This window comes from Culex quinquefasciatus, chromosome 3 (assembly GCF_015732765.1).
Source record: "Culex quinquefasciatus strain JHB chromosome 3, VPISU_Cqui_1.0_pri_paternal, whole genome shotgun sequence".
In the NCBI taxonomy this organism is placed as follows: domain Eukaryota; kingdom Metazoa; phylum Arthropoda; class Insecta; order Diptera; family Culicidae; genus Culex; species Culex quinquefasciatus.
The window spans coordinates 61138180-61161079 of NC_051863.1; the positions used below are offsets into that span (position 1 = coordinate 61138180).

Here is a 22900-nt window from a genome sequence, read left to right on the forward strand (position 1 = left end):
AACTGTCTCATTGTAGACGCACTTGGCAGGAACAATGAGACAGCTGGGGAACAATGAGACACTCTACGAAAATCAACATTTTTCTACCAAAACATCATGTTTTTGTATTGTTCCATTGCAGGTGACTTGCCTTGAACATTTTAGAGAAATTTTGCCAACATGAAACTTTTATTAACAAAAGTTATACTAAAAAGTATTAAAATTTTGTAAAATCCATATATTAATACCAAATAACTTTGTATTTTTGGATAAATGAAGTTTAAACTCTATAAATATGCCAAAAATCACTTTTGATTCATGTTTTGAAAGATTTCCATCGATTTTGAAAAGTTTATTGAAGAAAAATCAAAGTGTCTCATTGTTACCCATGGGCTGAAATGAGTGGGGAACAATGAGACCTGGATTCTGGGTATATTCTAAATTTTGGCCAAATCTAATGAAAGGACATTGTAGCCCAACTTAATACCTATGGAACGTCGAAAGAAATTTGAAGAAATATTAATTTTTGGTGTAAATGGCAGCCTACGAGCGAAAAAATATGTTTTGTCCATAATTTACTTTTACACCCCAGAATCAAACATTTATGAATAACTTGTCAAGGGAGCGTCCATAACCAAAGCCACTATTATGGCAGACGTGTATCCAGTAGACAAACCTTTCCCCCAAATATGAGCCTGATTGGTTGAAACTACGACTTGTGAGAGCCATTTTATCATTGTTCCCCGTGTCTCATTGATGACTACTCTACCCTACTTTAGTGAAATTTTGATTAAGTGCACCGTTTTCAAATTAAATCCATTTTTAGGTGACTTTTTTGAAAATAGTCGAAGTTTTTCATTTTTTTTAAATTAGTGCACATGTTTGCCCACCTTTGAAAAAAATATTTTTGAAAATCTGAGAAAATTCTCTATATTTTGCATGTTTGAACTTTGTTGATACGACCCTTAGTTGCTGAGATATTGCCAAGCAAAGGTTTAAAAACAGGAAAATTGATGTTTTCGAAGTCCCACCCAAACAACCCACCATTTTGTAATGTCGATATCTCAGCAACTAATGGTCCGATTTACAACGTTAAAATATGAAACATTCGTGAAATAATATTGAATGTTTGGTCCTTTTAAAATGTAAGTCTTGATTTAAAAAAAAAATCGAAAAGCTCGGAAAATTTCACGAATGTTTCATATTTTAAAATTGAAAATCGGACCATTAGTTGCTGAGATATCGACATTAGAAAATGGTGTGTTGTTTGGGTGGGACTTCGAAAACATCAATTTTCCTGTTTTTAAACATTTGCTTGGCAATATCTCAGCAACTAAGGGTCGTATCAACAAAGTTCAAACATGCAAAATATAGAGAATTTTCTCAGATCTTCAAAGATATTTTTTTGAAAAGGGGGTAAACATGTGCACTAATTTAAATAAATTAAAAACTTCGACTATTTTCAAAAAAGTCACCTAAAATGGATTTAACTTGAAAACGGTGCACTTTATCAAAATTGCACAAAAGAACTTTTTGATTGCAAATTTGATTTTACATCGAAAAATGAAGTTGAAAAATTTTTGCGACCAATTTTTCGTTTTTTTGAAAAAATCAGTATTGATTCAAAGATTCATAACTCGCTCAAAGATTTTTTGCACAATCTCGAAATTGGCATTTGATGTCCTCTAAAACATATCAAAAAATAAAAAAAAATTTGCAAAAAGAACTTTTCAGTTCTTTTAGTTCCGTTGATGAAAAGAAGGTGGCTTGAAAATTGAGTGATTCTAAAAAAAATTTGCGGACTGGTCTAACACAATAAGCATGAAATATTCGAAAATCTTTATCAAGAGAAGGGATTTTCTGAACGATATTGTATCTTCGGCAAAGTTGTAGGTTATAGTTTGGAAAAAAAATATGTAAAAGTTGCTAAAGTTACTTAAAGTTGAATTCCTAAATGATTATTGAATTTTCAATATAAAAGACAAATTTGCGCTAGAATTCAGGCTGCTAAATCTGTACCAAATTTCTGCATTTTTAAATAAAAAAAAAATGTATTGTTTGAAAAAAAAAACTTGATAATTGTCAAACATAATTTTACACACCGTTTTTTAAGAGTAAGCTAATACTTCCTGAAGGAAAATCAGTCCTGTAAAATATATTTTCAAAATGTTGGGAAATTTTCCTACAATTTCATTTAAGACTTTGTTGATCGGACTGCTGATTCCTGAGAGACAGCCTCTTTTAGTAGTCACTTTTGTGAAAAATTAGAAAAAACTCTTACAGTGTCGTCTGATTCTCCCCCATTGTTCAACTCGCGGTATCTTGGAAATCATATTACTGAAACAAAGTTTGAACAAAATACATTTTAAAATTTGCACTTTTAAAAAAATGTTTCCAAATTTTAGAACGCTCTATATGTATTATTTTTATTTTTGTATGGAGAATTGTCCACATGGAGGAAAAGTTGGCCGGGAGGGGGGTGCGAGGTGTGTCACAGAAAGCGATTTTGACAACCGCACCTCTAAACGCTCGATCGCGGTTACCTTAGGCAGAAATCCATGGCTCAAATAATTAGACACGTATTTTTATGTTTGAGCATTAGTTGCAAAAAATATATTTAAATAAATTAAAACTTTTCATTGTCTTGGACGTAAATGATAGATTGGAATTAGATTAGATTAGATTAGATTAGATTAGATTTGATTAGATTAGATTAGATTAGATTAGATTAGATTAGATTAGATTAGATTGATTAGATTAGATTAGATTAGATTAGATTAGATTAGATTAGATTAGATTAGATTAGATTAGATTAGATTAGATTAGATTAGATTAGATTAGATTAGATTAGATTAGATTAGATTAGATTAGATTAGATTAGATTAGATTAGATTAGATTAGATTAGATTAGATTAGATTAGATTAGATTAGATTAGATTAGATTAGATTAGATTAGATTAGATTAGATTAGATTAGATTAGATTAGATTAGATTAGATTAGATTAGATTAGATTAGATTAGATTAGATTAGATTAGATTAGATTAGATTAGATTAGATTAGATTAGATTAGATTAGATTAGATTAGATTAGATTAGATTAGATTAGATTAGATTAGATTAGATTAGATTAGATTAGATTAGATTAGATTAGATTAGATTAGATTAGATTAGATTAGATTAGATTAGATTAGATTAGATTAGATTAGATTAGATTAGATTAGATTAGATTAGATTAGATTAGATTAGATTAGATTAGATTAGATTAGATTAGATTAGATTAGATTAGATTAGATTAGATTAGATTAGATTAGATTAGATTAGATTAGATTAGATTAGATTAGATTAGATTAGATTAGATTAGATTAGATTAAATTAGATTAGATTAAATTAGATTAGATTAGATTAGATTAGATTAGATTAGATTAGATTAGATTAGATTAGATTATATTAGATTAGATTAGATTAGATTAGATTAGATTAGATTAGATTAGATTAGATTAGATTAGATTAGATTAGATTAGATTAGATTAGATTAGATTAGATTAGATTAGATTAGATTAGATTAGATTAGATTAGATTAGATTAGATTAGATTAGATTAGATTAGATTAGATTAGATTAGATTAGATTAGATTAGATTAGATTAGATTAGATTAGATTAGATTAGATTAGATTAGATTAGATTAGATTAGATTAGATTAGATTAGATTAGATTAGATTAGATTAGATTAGATTAGATTAGATTAGATTAGATTAGATTAGATTAGATTAGATTAGATTAGATTAGATTAGATTAGATTAGATTAGATTAGATTAGATTAGATTAGATTAGATTAGATTAGATTAGATTAGATTAGATTAGATTAGATTAGATTAGATTAGATTAGATTAGATTAGATTAGATTAGATTAGAATAGATTAGATTAGATTAGATTAGATTAGATTAGATTAGATTAGATTAGATTAGATTAGATTAGATTAGATTAGATTAGATTAGATTAGATTAGATTAGATTAGATTAGATTAGATTAGATTAGATTAGATTAGATTAGATTAGATTAGATTAGATTAGATTAGATTAGATTAGATTAGATTAGATTAGATTAGATTAGATTAGATTAGATTAGATTAGATTAGATTAGATTAGATTAGATTAGATTAGATTAGATTAGATTAGATTAGATTAGATTAGATTAGATTAGATTAGATTAGATTAGATTAGATTAGATTAGATTAGATTAGATTAGATTAGATTAGATTAGATTAGATTAGATTAGATTAGATTAGATTAGATTAGATTAGATTAGATTAGATTAGATTAGATTAGATTAGATTAGATTAGATTAGATTAGATTAGATTAGATTAGATTAGATTAGATTAGATTAGATTAGATTAGATTAGATTAGATTAGATTAGATTATATTATCCATATACACAAAAATGGCTTATATAGGCCTAGGATAACATGTCTACAATTTTTTTTTGAAATCGGAGAGGGTCGGATACAAAAGTATCATTTTTTTAGTTCCTTTTGGGGTCTTAAACAACTCCCCAAAGTTTGGGAACGATTGGTTAAGTCCTCACTTTGCGCAAAGCGATTCAATTTTCTATGGGAATTTGTATGGGAAAAACCAAGGAAAACCCATTCTTTTTGATTTAGATATTTATAAAATCCACGTTTCACGCTGTACAAAAACCGGATTCATATTCGGATGCTTTGGAAGGTGCTCTACAACTTTCTCCAAGAGAGTATGGTGCTAGTTTGCCCCTGGAAGAAGATACAGCGTCCTCAAAACTCGTCTAAAACGTGATTTTCGAGCAAAAACACGTTTTAGACGAGGTTTGAACACGCTGTATCTTTTTTCAGGAATAAGTTAGCACCATACTCTCTTCGGGAAAGTTGTAAAGCACCTTCCAGAGCATCCGAATATGAATCCAGTTTTAGTACAGCGTGAAACGTGGATTTTATAATTATCAAAATAAAAAAAAATGGTTTTTCCCATACAAATTCCCATAGAAAATTGAATCGCTTTGCGCAAAGTGAGGACTTAACCAATCGTTCCAAAACTTTGGGGAGTTGTTTAAGACCCCAAAAGGAACTAAAATATAGCTGTGCTCGCTAAATTTGAACAACTTTATTTTTTTCATACAATCATATTACACCCTCAAAATCTCAAACCTGTGAAAGTCACCCCAGTTTACGGTAAACCTATATTTTTGGATAGCAAAATGTTTGCAAAATTTTCGACGTAGATAGTGATTTATAATTGTGATTCAATTATCTACAAATTCAACGGTTCGAGTAAGATAAGGCCATTGAAAATAATTTCAAATTTTATGAAATAATTTTAGATGATAAAAATACAAACTTCTCCGATTTATGTGTGAGATAAAACAAATAAGAATTACCATCAGGCGCCGTCCAATAAAAACTTATCTCCAAGCTCATTTGACATTCATCAGCTACCTCTATAGAGAGAAACCGCCCATAAGAAATTTCAAAAAAAAAAATCAACAAGATGTTGAAAAAAAGGTAGTGAACAGCACCCGTCGTGCGATGCATCTAATTTCGCTCGCGGATATCCGAATACCCACCACCACCAGGGTTTCAGTTCACGGATATATCTCACCCAAAATGTCACAAATCACACTGCTTTCGTGTGCGTATCCGGGGGTGTAATTTGACCGAGAGTAGGAGCCTCGCGCGTGATGCAAAGATTAAAATCGTCCACACGTCGTCGTCGGTAGCCACCAAGAGAAATGTCCGCGCAGGTTCAATGCGCCCATAAAGCGTATAAATCGCACTTCATGCAAAGTTAGTCAACAGTTTCAGAGTGAACTGGACGAAAAACAAGGAAGAATACTAAACGAAGCGAAATCAACGAGGAGTGATATAATTGACATTTTTCGTGATCGCAATTGATTTTTGCGTGCGATCGAGTAATGTTTACACAATTTGGGCGTGATGCGCAATATCACGCGATTTGACAAGCGACTTGCCATCGCGTAAATTAAGAATCTTCACCCACGTTCGAAATTGTTGTCCACAAAGAAGAAGCCAAATTTGACCAAATACCGTTGAATTGGCTTGACTTGGCAATTACCTCACAGCAAGAACGACAAAAGAAACGTGATTTGAATTAGTCTCATCACAATTACGATCAACCAAAACACAGACAATGAGACAGTATTTTGTTGTTGTTGTAGTTTGCCTATTGTCCGCGCGTAGCGCTAGTGCACCACCATTTAGACAGTTGTCATTTTGCCTAACAAAGCCCAACAGGTCTGACAGGGATCTTTGTTCAACAATTTGCTTCGTGTCATATCTTCAAGCTTGATCTTGCTCCTCCTCCGTGGTGCTTCTTACCTCTTGCGATTGCTGAGCGGAATTTTTAGCAGCCTTCCTCTCCTTCTTGGCGGCGTTGGCGGTTGCTCCTCCTCCTCCTCCTCCTTGCAGAGCTAAAATCTCTTTCCTCAAAAGACCAATGTTGCGGTCTTTGGATTTTAGCTCCTCCAGCTGTGGGGTGAAAAAAACAAATATTATGTTTAAAATGAGGCATTACTGTTGATTGTAAAGATTTGTTCAAACTAAAAATACTTGTAACCTTTAAAGAAAATTCCCAGAATACCAATGTGCTATTCAAGTATCCTTCTCTGATATTTAATATAGTCTGGCTCTTTCAGAAAAATTTAAATCATCAGGCATAAACTAGTTCGATGAATGTCTCTTAAGTAGCGCAATCTCGATCCAGTGTTGCCAGTATTTTCCAAATCATGGCTCATTGGAAAATTCTTCCAAACAACTTTCCATCAATCAATGTACAACAGAACGGTTCCAGCAGTCTGTCCTTAAAACCATGTCTAGTTTCAATTTAATTAAGTACTCATTTGTCAAGACAGGGTTGCCAACTCTCGGTTGAGTTTTCAAAAAGCCGTAAGAGCCACCGTGACCTCTGACACTAATTTTCGTTTTTCTCGAAAATGAAACAAAATTTCATTTATTTTTAGTTTGGGGCACTTGAAGGACATGTAGATGAACAATCTAGAGCATTTTTGATTTTGGTTTTTCGTAAGTAGGTCGAGTACCGATGCAAAAAAGGACTTTGATTACCAATGGCTCTTACGGCTTTTTGAAAACTAATCCGAGAACTCTTCTTTATGTTTTCCCTATGTGGTTCTATAAAAATTACAATATAATACAAATTGAGAACTGCGTCCCAAGATTTTGTTTGTAATTTACCTGTCTGATAAATTAACTCAACCAATTTCAAAATAACGGACTCATTTCCAGCAAACTGCCATCCCCGTTATACAAATGTTTACCAAACTTTAGATTCGATTCTAGCCAGCATGCGAATTCTCACATATACTCAGTCAGTGGGTTAACGAGCCATCGCCGTTGATAGCCTAAACAGTGATAGAATTTGCAAACAACATAAGCCAATCAGAGTTTTTGGGTGAAATTCCGAGAAGGTGATCGGTGGTAACATAGAACAAGGTGAATTCTTTTCCAGCTGCTCTAAATTCAGAGCACATTTTGTGTCTCGATAGAAGATAGATATAACATAAAATTTCGCATACAAAATTGAATTTGACTCTCAATTTAAATTTGCCAAATTTGTAAAATCAATAAAATCAAACTTAACAAACTCTTCTTTCGATTGTATTTATTTCTCTTTTTTTTATAATAACCAGTTCCAAAACATCCGTCATACACCAAAGGACAAAAAACTTAATATTTTTAACAGCAGTAACAGTAACTTGTTTCGCTTATTTACTAAAATATTTAACAATTTTCTAGTATATTTGAAAATGGTAATTTTTTTGTCAAAGAAATGAAACATTTTTTTCTATTGCTCACATTATCTTCTACAACTTTGTCGAAAACTGCAAATCAATTATAAAATTCCTAAATTGAAATTTGCAAAAAATAATGATTGGGCAAATCATGACCGAAATAATAGCGCAAAACGGGGTGACTTTGATAGGTTCACGATTTTTCCGCAAAATGAAGAGTACAATTAAAGTACGTACGGAATGGTTTAGAATCATACTGACCGTGGTAGAGAAGTGTTCAAAGTACCTCAAAAAGGACTTTTCATAAAAATTTTAAAAGTTTAAAAAGTTAGTAAACTATAGTTAAGCAAATGTTGATGAATGTAATTATTTTAAACTTCTCAAAATGTCATGATTTTCTTAATGAAAATGATTTTGAATCGGAAAACGGGATGCATTTTCGGATTCTTTGAACAATTTTCCACAAGGAGAAGGTTAAATAAGTTTGGATATAATAAATAACATGCGGTTTTGAAACAGAATAAAAAAAATTCCAATTTTATAGGCTATTTCAGTTGAACAAATTTTATGTCAAATGTGAAAACTCGTGAATTCGTGCTTCGAATTCAGTATAAAATGCAAAATAAATTGATAATTTTATAAACAAAACTAGTTTTAACAAGTTTCAGGCAAAATTCCGACCGTTTAACAATTTTACCTAAAATTTATATGTATTTTGTTAAAAAGCTTATGAACTTAGTTATCTAATTATAAACATTGATTTTTTTTTCTTTAGCGTAAAAATAAAGTTTGAACCTCTTAAATATTATTTTAACAAGAAAACTATGGCTATCAAAGTCATCCCGGAATTCAAACTAAGAATATTTAACGTTTTTCTAAACACAATAAAAAAACTATTTTTTCCAAAATAGTGCATAGACTTTGTGTGGCCTCACCAGTACATGTTTTAAAAATAATAATCACCACAAAAATATAAAAAAAAAGATTGAGCTGTAATCTGTACTCATTTTTTTAACATCTCATTCAAAAACTTCCTTTAATAATCAAACGGCAGAAAAAAATATTGTTTTACAATAAAAAAATACAATAAAAAAAAAATTCTGGGGGTTCCTTGGCCAAAATAATTGAACCCGTATTTTTTTGTTTGGCCATTAGGGTGGCTTACGCCTTGTTAGGGTGGTCCAAAAAATTGCCATTTTCGTCGATTTTCACAAAAACTACTTTTTTTCAAAAAATCATAACTTCACTCTATTTCAACCGATTTTAGCTGTCTTGGGCGCAAATGAAAGATGATAAGTTTTACTTCCAAGAAAAATAACGTGGAGTTTCAAAAATCTAGCCTAACATTTGAAAAAGTCTTATGAAAACATCAAATGCCATTTTGACGGTGTCTGGACCAAAGAGCCTATATCTGAAAATATTTTTAACGGATTCCTCGGACAATTTTACATAGCATATCCAAAACTGGGCGAGGTTCATTACCAGGATTCAGAGATATGATTTTTTGAAAATAAAATACGGGTTCGACGCACCGCGCGCAAATTGACGAAATCGTCAAAAAATCAACTTTTTCCACTAAAACTGCGATAACTCGAAAATTTCAGTGATGACCTATACATGTTGGGGTACCAATTTTCGTAAAATTGTCCGAGGAATCCGTTAAAAATATTTTCAGATAAAAGCTCTTTGGTCCACATACCGTTAAAATGGCATTTGATGTTTTCATAAGACTTTTTCAAATGTTATCTTTCATTTGCGCCCAAGACAGCTAAAATCGGTTTAAATGGAGCGAAGTTATGATTTTTTTTAAAGTGTTTTTTATGAAAATCGACGAAAATTGCCATTTTTCGGACCACCCTAACACGGCATTGGCCACCCAAATGGCCAAACAAAAAAAATACGGGTCTAATTATTTTGGCCAAGGAACTCCCAGAAAATTTTTGAGCCAAATCTAAGCACTTTTATTTTTTTTTCTTGAACTTTCATATGGAACTGCTGTATAAATAGGTCCTTTTTAACCCTTTTGATATGTTATGCTTGATTTTGAAGTTATGAATAATATGTATTTATTGGAATGATGGTAGAATGTACAAAAATTTGATTTCTTGACGCTTAAATTACACCCTTTTTGGCAAAATCAAAAATATTCTAAAATTTAATGAAACTCACAAATGGAAATGGTTATTACTTAAAAATTGTGTAATTTTTATGTAAAAAACTTTTTGATTGCAAACCCAAATTGGCCCAAAAGAGAAAAAATATTAATACAATTTCAATTTTGCAAAGCATATTTTTTTTAGATATAAAAATAAACCCTATTTACTACGAAATAATAAATGAAATTCCAAAATTTCAAATAAATTTGTCCAAGAAACCTTGAACAAAATAAAGCCACCAAAAAGAACGAACAGTACAATATTTTTCTTGGTTATGTTATGACTCAATTGGCACTAAATTTTCAAATGTCTTTAGCAAATATTTTCCAAAGCTTTTGTCCCTCGGCTCTGGCCGGGGTCATTTTTTTCAGCAAAAAAACATCGAAAATTTTCAATAATTGAATAGATTTCAGCTGATTGTACTTAAATTTCCATTGAAATTTTAAAGTTTAAAAAAAAATTGCCCCCTGATTTTTCGAGCCAACTTTGAAAGGGGAACACAAAATTTTTAAATAAAATTTGTACCACCCATATTTCAGCTACGATTGAACCGAATTTCAATGTCACAAAATGAAACACGTTAAATTTGCTGATATTTCCGATAATAACATTATCAAAATAATAAAACTAAAAACTAACAATTGTTAAGGGCCTTATTTTACATGTTAACCCGTTTTTAATTGTTGGTCCTCAATTTTAAATGTTGCCTATAATTTTTTTTTCAGACAGATTATTACGACGCTGTCGTGCTATCTTGTCGCACCCGCCATTTCGACGTTCCGAGAAAAACGCGTTTTAATGTATGACCTTGAATAAACAACAGCGAAAACATGCAATGTAAATAATAACAAACACGTTTTGTTTGGCTGACCATTATGTGCATTGTCCCGAAGGAGGCAGGAGTCCAAGTTATAATCAATAACAAATGTTTACGGTAGTCTAACTTGTACGTGCGTCAAACGCGTTCTGACCTGAAATCCCTTTGGCCAGTTGTCGCACTTACATCAATTTTCAGGGAGTGACAAGATAGCACGACAAAATTGAAACTTCTTTCATACGAAGAGCGACAACAATGCACGATGTTTTTTTTTTTTTTTTGGTTAATACTTTTAACCTTTACGGATCCCCAACATTCGATTTTAATCCTGAGAAATTAACTTAAAAGTTGAGGCATTGTTAGCTGCACAAAATGGTGTTCTTAACTCAATTTGGCCAATAGGTCGTCAGTTCGAATCCCGGGGTGGATGGAAGCTAAGGTGGAAAAAGAGGTTTGCAATTGCCTCAACAATCAAGCCTTCGGACACCTAGTTTCGAGTAGGAATCTCGCAATCGAGAACGCCAAGGCAATGCTGTAGAGCGAATAATTTGATTTTGAAATATGTTTACTGCCCCTGATCGCAAAAATGTCCCATATGCATTTTCATCGATTTCGAGTTATTGATGCAGTTTGATTCAAAATTGTGTGCTCTTTCGAAAGAGCCTATAACATCCAGTACTTTGTTCTAGAAATAAGGAGGAAATCCAGTTTTTTCGCGAAAACTTAACACGTAGCCAAATGGGACAAATTTCAAATGCGTTTTTCTCAGCTTGCTGTTTTTGCATATGGGACATTTATGCGAACATGGGCAGTTTATCAAAAGAAACGAAAATACTGTCATCATTTAAAAAACAAACTAGTTTCCAAACCCATAATTACAGAAATTGTTTCAAAACTCCTTCAAAACACTTTAATTGCCCTTCCCAAACACAAAACCCTCTTGAGATAAAAACACACAAAAAAAAACAAGACAAATCCATTCATGACGAACATTACCAGAAGACGATTATTTGCCCAGACAGAACCCGAGAAGGAGCGAAATCAACAATCTTTCTCTCTCTCTCTATGCCCGCGTGCACCAGAGGCGTGAGAATCCGCCTTGGGCCATCAAACTTGGCATTCAGGACCATGGCAGAATCCCCCACTTCTCGTCCAGAACTTTGACTCATTTTGCATTCAACCGGGGAAGCTTCATTCATCTTCCTCTGGTCGTGGTCGTGTCTGACTCTGGTCAGCCCAAGGATCATCACGCCCAGAAGACCTTCTAGTGCCGGGGAGGTTCTTCAATTTAGCAACGATTTGAAAAGTTGAGTGACCACATTGACATTCAAGGGTTAAGCGCTTGCCGCAGGAATTCGAAAAGAACTTCATTGAGGTTTGTTGTTTTTCTTCCAAGTAACTTTATGAACGATGATTTCGGATCCCCCTCGAGGGACTCAAGTCAGGTACCAGAATCTTCCAGCGAAATGGCCACAGGATTCTGCGTGCCCCGGGGGCTAAATGTGAGCAAATTACAGGTCTTGCGATGTGTTCATATGCATTCATTCATAATTTTATTTAATTGAAGTAGCTTAATACCAACCCTCGGAAATCATAATTTCCCACTGAAGAAGCACTTATTGGATATTCTCGCCGGTCGAAGGGAAGTTCAAATTATGAGTCATTCAACAAAACAAAACACGAATTTAAGAGGACACCGAAAGTGCAAACATGATCTTCGTGCGAGATTGTGCCCCACCATGACTCATCGAAGATTCATAATTTATTCAACTTTGTCCACGAAAACCACAATGAGTTAGGAAAAGTAGGCATCAACAAAGGCCACCACTGTAGGTGGCCGACCGCAGCAATTCCGGCTCAAGACATTCCAGCTCTTTCTTAGATCTGGATCTACTTACCAGTCGTTGGATCTCGCTTTTGGCAGACTTGGTGAGTTGAGTCAATCGCAGTTCGTACAGGTCCCGTTGCACGCGAAAATCGGAAGCTTTCCGCCGTTCAGCCTCCGAGGAAATCTGGGGGAAAATTGCGGAAAAAATCAAACAATTAGCCATTTCGTAACATTTTTTGCTAATGTTTAGTCTTTCCAATATCATCGACGAGTGGAAGGCATGCCGGCGTGTAAGTTCCATTCGATTTGTCAACTTGATTGAATATTCTTGATTCAGCCAAAAATTGGCAAATTTGTCCATTCTTGTAAACATGGTTCAGGATTTTTTTTTTTTGTAATTTCTGTCAAAAAGTTTTTTTTTTAATTATAAGGCCTATTTTTGTAAGAGATTCATTCTTATAATCATCATTGTTCTTTCAAAATGGCTTATGGTTAAGCTAAAAGTATCACAAAAAGCTTTGTACATCCTTACAGTTATTCTACGATCAAACATTTGCAAATATCTATGACTTTAAGAAAATATATTTTTTTTAACTTTTACTTCTCTGACCGATCTGTAGTTCCAAAATACCAAATTTGTTTTATTTGATTTAATAAAAAAACACTGAAATAAGCAATATAAAATGTATTCTAAACAGTTAATAAGACAAAAACTTGAAATAGTATTTATGATGGCTTTGAAACAAATTCATTTAACAAAATTGATTCTTGTTTTTGATGATTTGAAAATATTTTTTATTCAATATTTTTTACAGATATTTTGCTGAGTTTTTAATTTTTTTAAACATTTGCAGTTTATGAAAAAAAGCCTAAATTGAGCGCCATATTCATATATCATTTTTTCTTGTTTCTGTGGTATTTCAAGACAAACATTTTAAAAGGGCCAAACATTGAATATTACGCCCATTTAAACTGCTTGTCTTGATTTAAAAATCAAAATATTTTTTTCAAAAAGATCAGAAAATTTCACGAATTTTTCATGTATTAAAATTGAAAATTGGACCATTATTTGCTGGGTTGTTTTGGTGAGATTAAGAAAACTTCAATTTTCGTGATTCTTTTTCTTAAAGCGGCTCTATCTCAGCAACCCGGATCCAATCTTCAATGTCTCTTAGACAATTTTATAGCAAATTTTCTGAACTTTTCAACAACAATATTTTTAGAAACGGTCACTCATGGTCACTATTTTTAAAAATTGAAAAACTGCAAATATTTCGCTAAAATCAAACTTTCGGTGGCTATATCTTGAAAACGGAGCCCTTTATCAAAAAATCTGTAGAGTACTTTTCGATTGCCAATTCAATTTTGCATTAAAAAATAATGTCAAACTTGTTTTTGCATAAAACTTCGATTTTTTTCCAAAAATCACTATTTTTTCGAAAATTCATAACTCGGCGGCAGATTTTTTGACCATGTTTCTATATGGCTCAAAAGTTGCGGATTTTTGTCCCCTATTTTGGGAAATTGAGTTTTAGTTAAAAAAAAGTTGATAAAAAAATCTGCAATTTTTTTTCCGTGTACCTATATTTTTCTCAAAAGTCCTACACAATACCTACAACTTTGCCCAAGACACCAAATTGATCAGAAAATTCACTCAAAAGTTACAGCTGTTTGAATATATACATACCATTTTTGTATGGACAGCAGCCAAAATTGTATGGAGACTTGTATGGATGAACCATTCACACAAATTAATTCATTTGGTTAAGGGAAGGCCCCCACAAAGTTTGAGCCAAATCAAAAAATACAAATAAAATCCATTTCCGATTTTGGTAGAGAATTGCTCATTTGCTGGTTTTGAAAACAAATGATGCTGATGTTGGTAATTAAGATCTCTATTCTACTTCTCAAACTTTTACTGATGAATTATGGACTCCTATAACTTTTGCTAAAGTAATATTTTTTGATAATTTACTTAATTTATGAGTTTAACAAAATTAACACAAAATTTTTAATTCAAAACTCAATTAAATACTTTCATAATTTCCAATATGAGTGTCAAACAATTTTTCCTAAAAATTTCCATATTTCTGTCAAATCATACGCAACTTTAAATGAATTTTCACGTCACTAATGTTTGTAAATATTGAATAGTCAAATTTCCACACAAAGATGTCGTAAAATTAAGTTTTCATACATTCAATTTGTTATGGGTATTAATCAAAGTAAAACGGTTAAAGAATTTTCACAACATTTCAGTTTTTGCCTTCCTCACTGAGGTAAGGCTATAATCCTGCTCTAAAAATGAACTTTCTATTAAAAGCTCCTAGACCCACCTTCATGTATACATATCTATTCAGAATCGAAAACTGAACAAATGTCTGTGTGTGTGTGTATGTGTGTGTGTATGTGTGTGTGTATGTGTGTTTGTGTGTATGTGTGTGTGACCAAAATTCTCACTGAGTTTTCTCAGCACTGACTAAACAGATTTTTATCGAACCAGTTGCATTCGACTTGCTTTAGGGTCCCATACATCGCTATAGAATTGTTTGAAGTTTCGATAAGTAGTTCAAAAGTGATGCATAAAAATGTGTTTTCACAAATACCCGGATCTAGAGCGTCCAATTTCCCGGGGTTACAAAATTCCCGGGAAACGGGAAATTTTCAATAAATTTCCCGGGAAATCCCGGGAATTCCCGGAAAATTTAAATTTATCAAAAATTATTCTTATCTTGCTTTTGAACCATATTTTGCAACAAAATTGTATAAAACAGCGATCATAATGGTCAAAATGGGTGTGAGGATCAATTAATGGCCTGACTGCTTGAAAAAATCATGAAAATATTTAATTTATCTAATTTTATATGCTGTCGTACCAAATCGAAAAATTATCTTCTGCATTTTTTGTTGAGAAGCATTATTTTTTAAATCAATGTGTTTGGATAGTAAGTAAAACCATGCTCCACCACCATAAAATTGCTTCTAAATTTGTCTCTGTGACCAACTTGAGATATGATTGAAATTGAAAAAAAATTATGCGGAATTAATAATTTTCATTGTGCAAGAAGTGGTTTAAATAAAATGATACATGTTTTTCATATTTAATCTTCTTACGCCCTTGGTATTTCCAGTGCTTAAATTGTAATTTCATGAATATTATTGAAGAAATTCTTCTTGCTCAACCATTTAATTAAATTTTCTTCCACGCTAAACAAAAACGTTAAACAAATCTCAGTTTTGATGTTAGCCGGAAGGGGTTCAGGTCTTATTTTCAAATGATATAACAACAATTTCCGTTAAAAAAAGATTACCAAAAATAAAATAGATTATTATTCATTTTCATTATTTAAGTTGCCCAACAAAAAACCAAAATCTATTGCTTCAGAAATAAATATTATCTGAAAAAATCCTTGACATGCAATTGACAGCTGGTTGAAATGAATAAAATCAAGTTAGGTTCTGTCATTGTTTTTTTTTTTTTGTAGATTTTCAAAACATTGCAACCATGGTGCCCAAAATTTCAGAAAATTTATACTTCCGCTTGAATTTCGAGAATTCCCGGGAAATTTACAAATTTCCCGGGAAACGGGAAATACATTTTTTCGGGAAATCCCGGGAATTCCCGGGAAATTTTTTCCCGGGACGGGAAATTGGACGCTCTACCCGGATCTCAATTATATGCATGTAAACGATGTCCGTTTCCATCATCCGACCCATCGTTGGTTAGATAATTAAAAGGCCTTTCCAATGAGTCCAAGACATTGAAGATCTGGCAACCCTGTCTTGAGTTATAACCACTTAAGTGATATTTATGTACTTTTTTGAAGCCGGATCTCACTTAAATGTATGTAAACTATGTCCAGATCCATCATCCGACCCATCGTTGATTAGGTAATTGAAAGGCCTTTCCAATGAATACAAAACATTGAAGATCTGGCAACCCTGTCTCGAGTTATGACCACTTAAGTGATATTTATGTACTTTTTTGAAGCCGGATCTCACTTAAATGTATGTAAACTATGTCCGGATCCATCATCCGACCCATCGTTGATTAGGTAATTGAAAGGCCTTTCCAAAGAGTCCAAAAAATTGAAGATCTGGCAACCCTGTCTCAAGTTATGACCACATAAGCTATACATTGTGTTCTTTTTTTCTGGATCTAAAAAAATGATGAAACCACTCATATACCCATTTTTGGTAAGAAGTGAGGAAGGCATCAAACACATAGGTGGATTTAGTTAGTTTTTATATAAAAAAAAAGTTTCACAACAAACTATCTCTTTGATAATGTTTATATTTTTATTGCAGCATAAGTTTCAAAAAATAAGATATTTTAATGGAAGTACTGAAGGGACCATCCATAAACCACGTGGACACTTTTTTGGGATTCTGCAACCCCCCCCCCCCCCTTCGTGGACAATTGTCCATATATAAAAAATCTTTTTGTATGGATCGTGGACAATCGCCATACCCCCTAAAGTGTCCACGTGGTTTATGGATGGTCCCGAAAAAAATTACAAAATATTGAAACTTTCACAAAATACTTTTGAAAATTAAAGTTTACCTCATTTGTCATACAGGATGGTGAATTAACAAGCAATTTACAAATTTTAAAATACTCAAATACTTATTAAATTGTCAAATTTTTTAACATAGAGACGGTCTTTTGAAAATATTCAAAATTGATCAAGAAATTAAATTATAACATTTTTCATGCGTTTGTAATAATCCATTCTAAAATAAGTTTTGTGTGGAACTTTTATAGCAAAAAACGCAAATTAAGCTTTTTTTGCAAATTAGAATATTGATTTAAAAAATGCCTTTCATATTTTATACTTAATTTAAAATACTTGATTTTGTTTTCCTAAAATACTTTACAAACATTCTAGTTATTGAGAACTCTTGGATTATTTTTTTATTTGTTTTAAACTGATGTTTAACAGGTAAACGCTGAAAATAATACAAATATGTGCCCTCTATTTGATGATTGAACCCGAGATTGGACAATGTCCCTGGCGAGAAACGCGATTCTAGGTATAACTTAGTTATGTATAAAACAATTATATTTTAGTACACAACAAAATTACAAGATAAGAATTGCCGTTGCAAATATTTTTCAATGTTTATGTCGCCCCCCTTGAAAATTGATCCAAAACATCAGAAGGGAAAAAAAATATTTTCCCAAAAAACATCTAAATTTCAATGGAACTTCTATTTCTAATCAACTGAGAATAATCAAAAATATCTTTTTCTGCATTGATAATCATATTCAGCATGTTTGGTCTCATTTAAAAATATTTTGAACATTTATGAAATTACAATGTACAGCATTGTAAAATCGTTTTATTCTCGCAAAAATAAAATTTTTTAAATCGAAAAATGAAGTTGAAAATTTTTGCGACCAATATTTCGATTTTTTGAAAAAATCAGTATTGATTGAAAAATTCATAACTCGGTCAATGATTTTTTGCGCAACCTGGAAATTTCTGAAAAGTTGGCATTTGATGTCCTCTAAAACATATCAAAAAATAAAAAAAAAAGTTAAATAATATTTATTTACCGTGTATCATCTTTTCCTGTGTAGTCATACCTACAATTTTGCCGAAGACACCAAATCGATAACAAAATTCCTTCAAAAGATACAGATTTTTGAATTTTTATACATCGTTTTTATATGGACAGCTGCCAAATTTGTATGGAAAATTATGTGGACAAACTAATAATGTAAAATGGCTTCCTTGGGCGTACCGAAGGCACCAAAAAAGTTTCAGTCGGATTCAAAATACAAAAATTAAAATTGAAGAAAAAAGACCGTTTTCGCAGAGAATTTCTCAACTGGACTGGTGTATAATGTATTTTAAAATACTTTTTTCAGTCAAATTTTGATACCGTGGCCTTACATCAAAGTCGAGAGACATAAACTTAAAAAAATAAGTGCAACGGCCTAATTGAAAAGTATTCACATAAATTGAGGTAACAAAACATCAAAAACAAGGAAAATTTACACTGTTAGACTAAATATCTTTAAAATTGCCGTTATCTCTTTAATAACACTTGATTTGAAAGCTGTTTTTTTAAATACATTTTTAGACAAAAAGTTATCATTCAAAGAAATAAGAAATTGAAACATTGCTCTTTTTGAAATTTTAGTGTCGAATTGATGCTTCACAACAATTAAAGGACGGCCAGACCTACTGCATAGTGCATTGACCGCAGAGATAATTGATTGAATCGCTTTTTGTGAGCGTACGAATGACTTCCCGGGAACATTTTTCTATGGTAAATAATATTATTTAAAATGTTGAAAGTGACATTTATTGCTGTTTCTACTGAATATCTTTTAAATCAATAACCTTTTAAAGAATTTGATACTGCTTTTGAAATTACTTAAAGCTGGATAATAACTCAAACTAAATTAAACCAAACACTCATTGTCACAATATCTCAAGGTACACCTCCGTTCATCTCCCAACGCGATCTCAACCCGAGATGGTGTTACCGGGTTCCATCAAGATCCATCCACGAACCCGTGGAAATGTCACGGTGACAATTCGTCACAACATATCACCATCGCACACACACCCACGACCTCGCCGGACCCAAAGTGACCATTAACCGGCGTGATTTACGATGAAGACATGTTTCGTACAATCTCCTCCGCGGAGTGCCGCACCCTAAAAGTACCACTTTTGGGCGCAACACATTTCAATTATTATTACCCTTCAACGGACCCCGCTCAAACAAATGAAGATTGACAGCTGAAAGGGCGCTTCTGTTGCACAACCCTGCGCCCGCGACATCTTTATTATCTGTCACTATCTGTCAAATCACGTGCGCGCGCGCCATCTTCAGGTGTCAGCGGGGGAATTATTTGCACATTGCAAAAGTCATTCGGGGGGTCGCGCCGCCATTTATTCGAACATTTTACGCAATTTAAAGTCATCCGTGTCAGCTTTTTAAATTAATTTAAATAACGTCCATATAAGTCGCAGTCGGCAAAAGCCCCCGCTCATGTCCGCATTTCCCTCCGTGTCCTTTCCAGGTTGAAGGAGAAGGTTCCGGGCCTTATTTGGGATCCATTGCAAGAGGGGGGTAAAACAGATCTTTATGGCAATAATGGCCACACTGCGGAGTCACCTTGACGAATTGAAAGATGAAATGAATAAAATAAAATAAAAAAGATCTTCTCACTGGATCATTCATAAATTATGCAAGAATCTGCATGGAATACAATATTATTAATCATCCCCGCCGCACTCCCTACCGAGTGGTTGTTGGAGGTTCAACTGCAGGACACTATCCGGCCAGCGAAAATTCACGGCCACGGATTGACCTCGATAAACTTCATCAAATGAAGTTATCCTTAAATTACGCATCGCAGAATTGCAAACATGAAAATATTAAGTTGCGTTACGTAATCTAGAAACACCCCCCTCAAAACGGCCTGATAAACGACGTGTTGATCCCCCCCCCATGGACGACCTCCAAGTCACGGATTATGTTGGTGTAGGTCCAACACGATGTTGTGCAATCTGCACAAATTATAATCCAATAATCGAAGTTATCAATCGCGCACCGTCTGCGAAATGCAATTAACCAACAAGAGTTGAAAGGGCAGCCCCTTCAGCAGCTGTCGCGCGTGGATCTTCACCGGCTGAGGTGACAATCCGACGGACGTAATTTGGCGTTGATAAGGTGCTTAATGGGCAGGGATCCTCATTTGGGCATAGTGCCAATTAGCTGGCTGCGGCGGAATGCGTGTCGGGTCAAGATCGTAGGAGACTCAATGTCTCCTGGGTGTCGTGTTGAATTACGCTTCAAGGCATTTTTCATCAACATCAACATATTTTTAAAAAGCTAATTTAACTTCAAACTCAAAAGAAAAATGTGACCGGAAATGATCAAATTCAAATCATTTTTGCAGTGAGCTTATATGAGCGTTAGTGGCGTTAGTTGAAATGAATCAAACAGCGATTATTGCATGCAAGAAATCAAAGTTCACATTTAAATCCGACTTGCATACAAGTCGCGTGACTGCAGTTAGATTGCGATGTTTAAGGAATGTTCAACATATTTCAGAATATGTATGAGCTTATTTGATTTTTTTTCCAATTTTTTTCCAAATTGAATATATTTAAAATTATAATAAAGCTTTTTCTAAAATGTATTTCTTGCCACTCAAATCGGGCTCCATTGAGGAAAACATTTTTAACAAATCTCACAACATAAAAAAACTGTTTTTAAATGAATAGGTTTGTAAAAGTTGTAACTTCATTAAATTAAAAAAAATGAATCAATATCAAATAAAACTTCATTAAATTGAATAAAAAAATGAATCTATATCGAATAGTAAAAAATTAAAATGGTTCCAATGCTTACATTATCAAATTTGGAATGCTCAGATTAGTTTTCAAAAAGTCGCCAGAACCAATGGTAAACAAAGCCTTTTTTGTCTCGGTATTCGACCTACTTACGAAAAACCAATTTCAAAAATGCTTAAGATTGTTCATCACAATTGTCATAGAAATAGAATTGCAACCCAGTGAGAAAAATTTCTCCTGAGAATCGACTAAAAACATTATTTTTTGCATTGAAATTCACGATGAGTATGATTGAGACCTTGCACGCAACATTGCATTCAAGCCCAGAGGAAAAACTCATCGCATATCCCTCTCTTTCTCTCTCCTCAATCTCTCCCCACTGGGTTTCTACTCACTTGAATTTTCTCCTCCAAGAACTTGTTGGTCTCTCGCAGAGCGGAAAGCTCCTGATTCAGCTTGAGAACGTCCAGATTGAGCTGGTGCAGCGCATGAGTTGATTGCTGGTTATGGCCACCGTTGCTGCTACTGCTACAACTAGCAGCACTGCTACTTTGCTGCTCCCCTTCCGACCTGTTGACCGGTTTCGGTTTCGTCGTCGTCGTGCAAGACTGGTTCGTTGCCGCAGAATTACGCTTCTGGTGGGACAGCGCTTCCTGCAGCTTCTTGCACTCCGTCTTGGACCGGCGCAGGTCGGACTCGTTTTGGGCTCTGAAAGAAGAAGAAGCGGTTGGTTACGGTTGTTTTCGCGGGGGTTTCCCAGGTTGACCTACCTCAACACCCTCACGGCACCTCGTTCCGTGGCCAAACTCGTGCGCAGCTCGTTGATCTCCAGCCGCATCTGTTCGTTCTGGGCAAGCAGCTTCTGCACCGTCAGCGCGTTGTGGGCTTCGCTGACCACGTGCTTCTTGGACTTGGTCGTAACTGGCGGTGACGGCGCCTTGGCGACATCTGGTTTCGGCGGAATCGGTGGTTTGCTGACCACCACTTTGACAGGCGACTCGCCGTGGAGCGGATCCATCTTCATGCGTTTGTGGCTGGCCGTCGCAGCAGGCTGTGTGTTTTCCTTGTCTGACTGCTTCAGAACCGCTGCGTACGTCGGTTCTTCCTGGAGATCTACACTGTTGTCGCAGGTTGCTTGATTTACCACAACACTTTTCCTCTTCAAGCTATTCACTTCTTTGTCACTGTCACACTTGATCGCGCCATCTTCCGGCACTTCTTCAGCGCTCTTCCGCTTCTGGTACTCACTAGCCTTCAGGCCACTCAAGTACAAGGTCACTTTCTCACTGTCATTTGCTTCACTGCCGGATCTTCCCGTGCTTCTAGCTCTACTGGCACTTCTTCGATCCATTTTCACAGGCTTTACCGAACCAGATGTGCCCTTGCCGGAGCTTCCGTTGCTCTGACGCTTGATGCCGATGTCTGCCATTTTCACGTTTGCTGCTTGCTTGCGGGATCCAGGTTCACATTTAATTTTAATTTTTCCTACTTGTTTAGTTTTAAGTCAATTCGGTGGAGCTACTCTCCTGTGCATCAACACTTGTCACTGACCCAGTGGACGCTGGCTGTCGAGAAGTGGTTTTGGTTTGAAGTTCTGGGTTGTGTGTGCAGAGTTCAGGCGGAGCGCGCGCGCTGGATGTTCAGTGGATGTGTAATCGGCTGGAACGGAAACAATGAGACGAGAGCATTAGTGATTTTGTGCTGAAAGGTGGGGGAAGGTATCATATTGGATATTGGATGTATGCAAATTTGGGTCAACGAACAATCTGGTGTGCGGTGCAGCAATTTTTTGCTCACGAGAGTAGGTTCAATGCAGAGTTCGTAAAGAAGCATAAGGTCAACCTTGATTGTAAATTGTTGCATTTTTTTATTATGTTCACAGCTGCCAGCACATTTTTTAAGTATGATAATTCTAGTATTTAGTTGCAATTATCCCAACTCCGGTTTTATATGAATTTTTATTTAACAATACGCAAATTTAGACCAAAGGACGCCGTCGTGC

General features: G+C 34.1%; 1 protein-coding gene across 3 annotated transcripts in view; it reads right to left on the minus strand.

The window, feature by feature from the left end:
* Nucleotides 1–22900, minus strand: part of LOC6044523 (nucleoprotein TPR) — a 279855-nt gene that overhangs the window by 241463 nt on the left and 15492 nt on the right. For all 3 annotated transcript variants that reach the window (XM_038263021.1, XM_038263022.1, XM_038263020.1), the window contains exons 2-5: nt 21669–22557; nt 21294–21606; nt 12648–12761; nt 6347–6496 (exon numbers count right to left, since the gene is read on the minus strand). In XM_038263021.1, coding sequence (XP_038118949.1) covers nt 6347–6496; nt 12648–12761; nt 21294–21606; nt 21669–22327 — 1236 coding nt within the window. In that variant the 5' untranslated portion in view covers nt 22328–22557. The remainder of the gene's footprint in view (nt 1–6346; nt 6497–12647; nt 12762–21293; nt 21607–21668; nt 22558–22900) is intronic.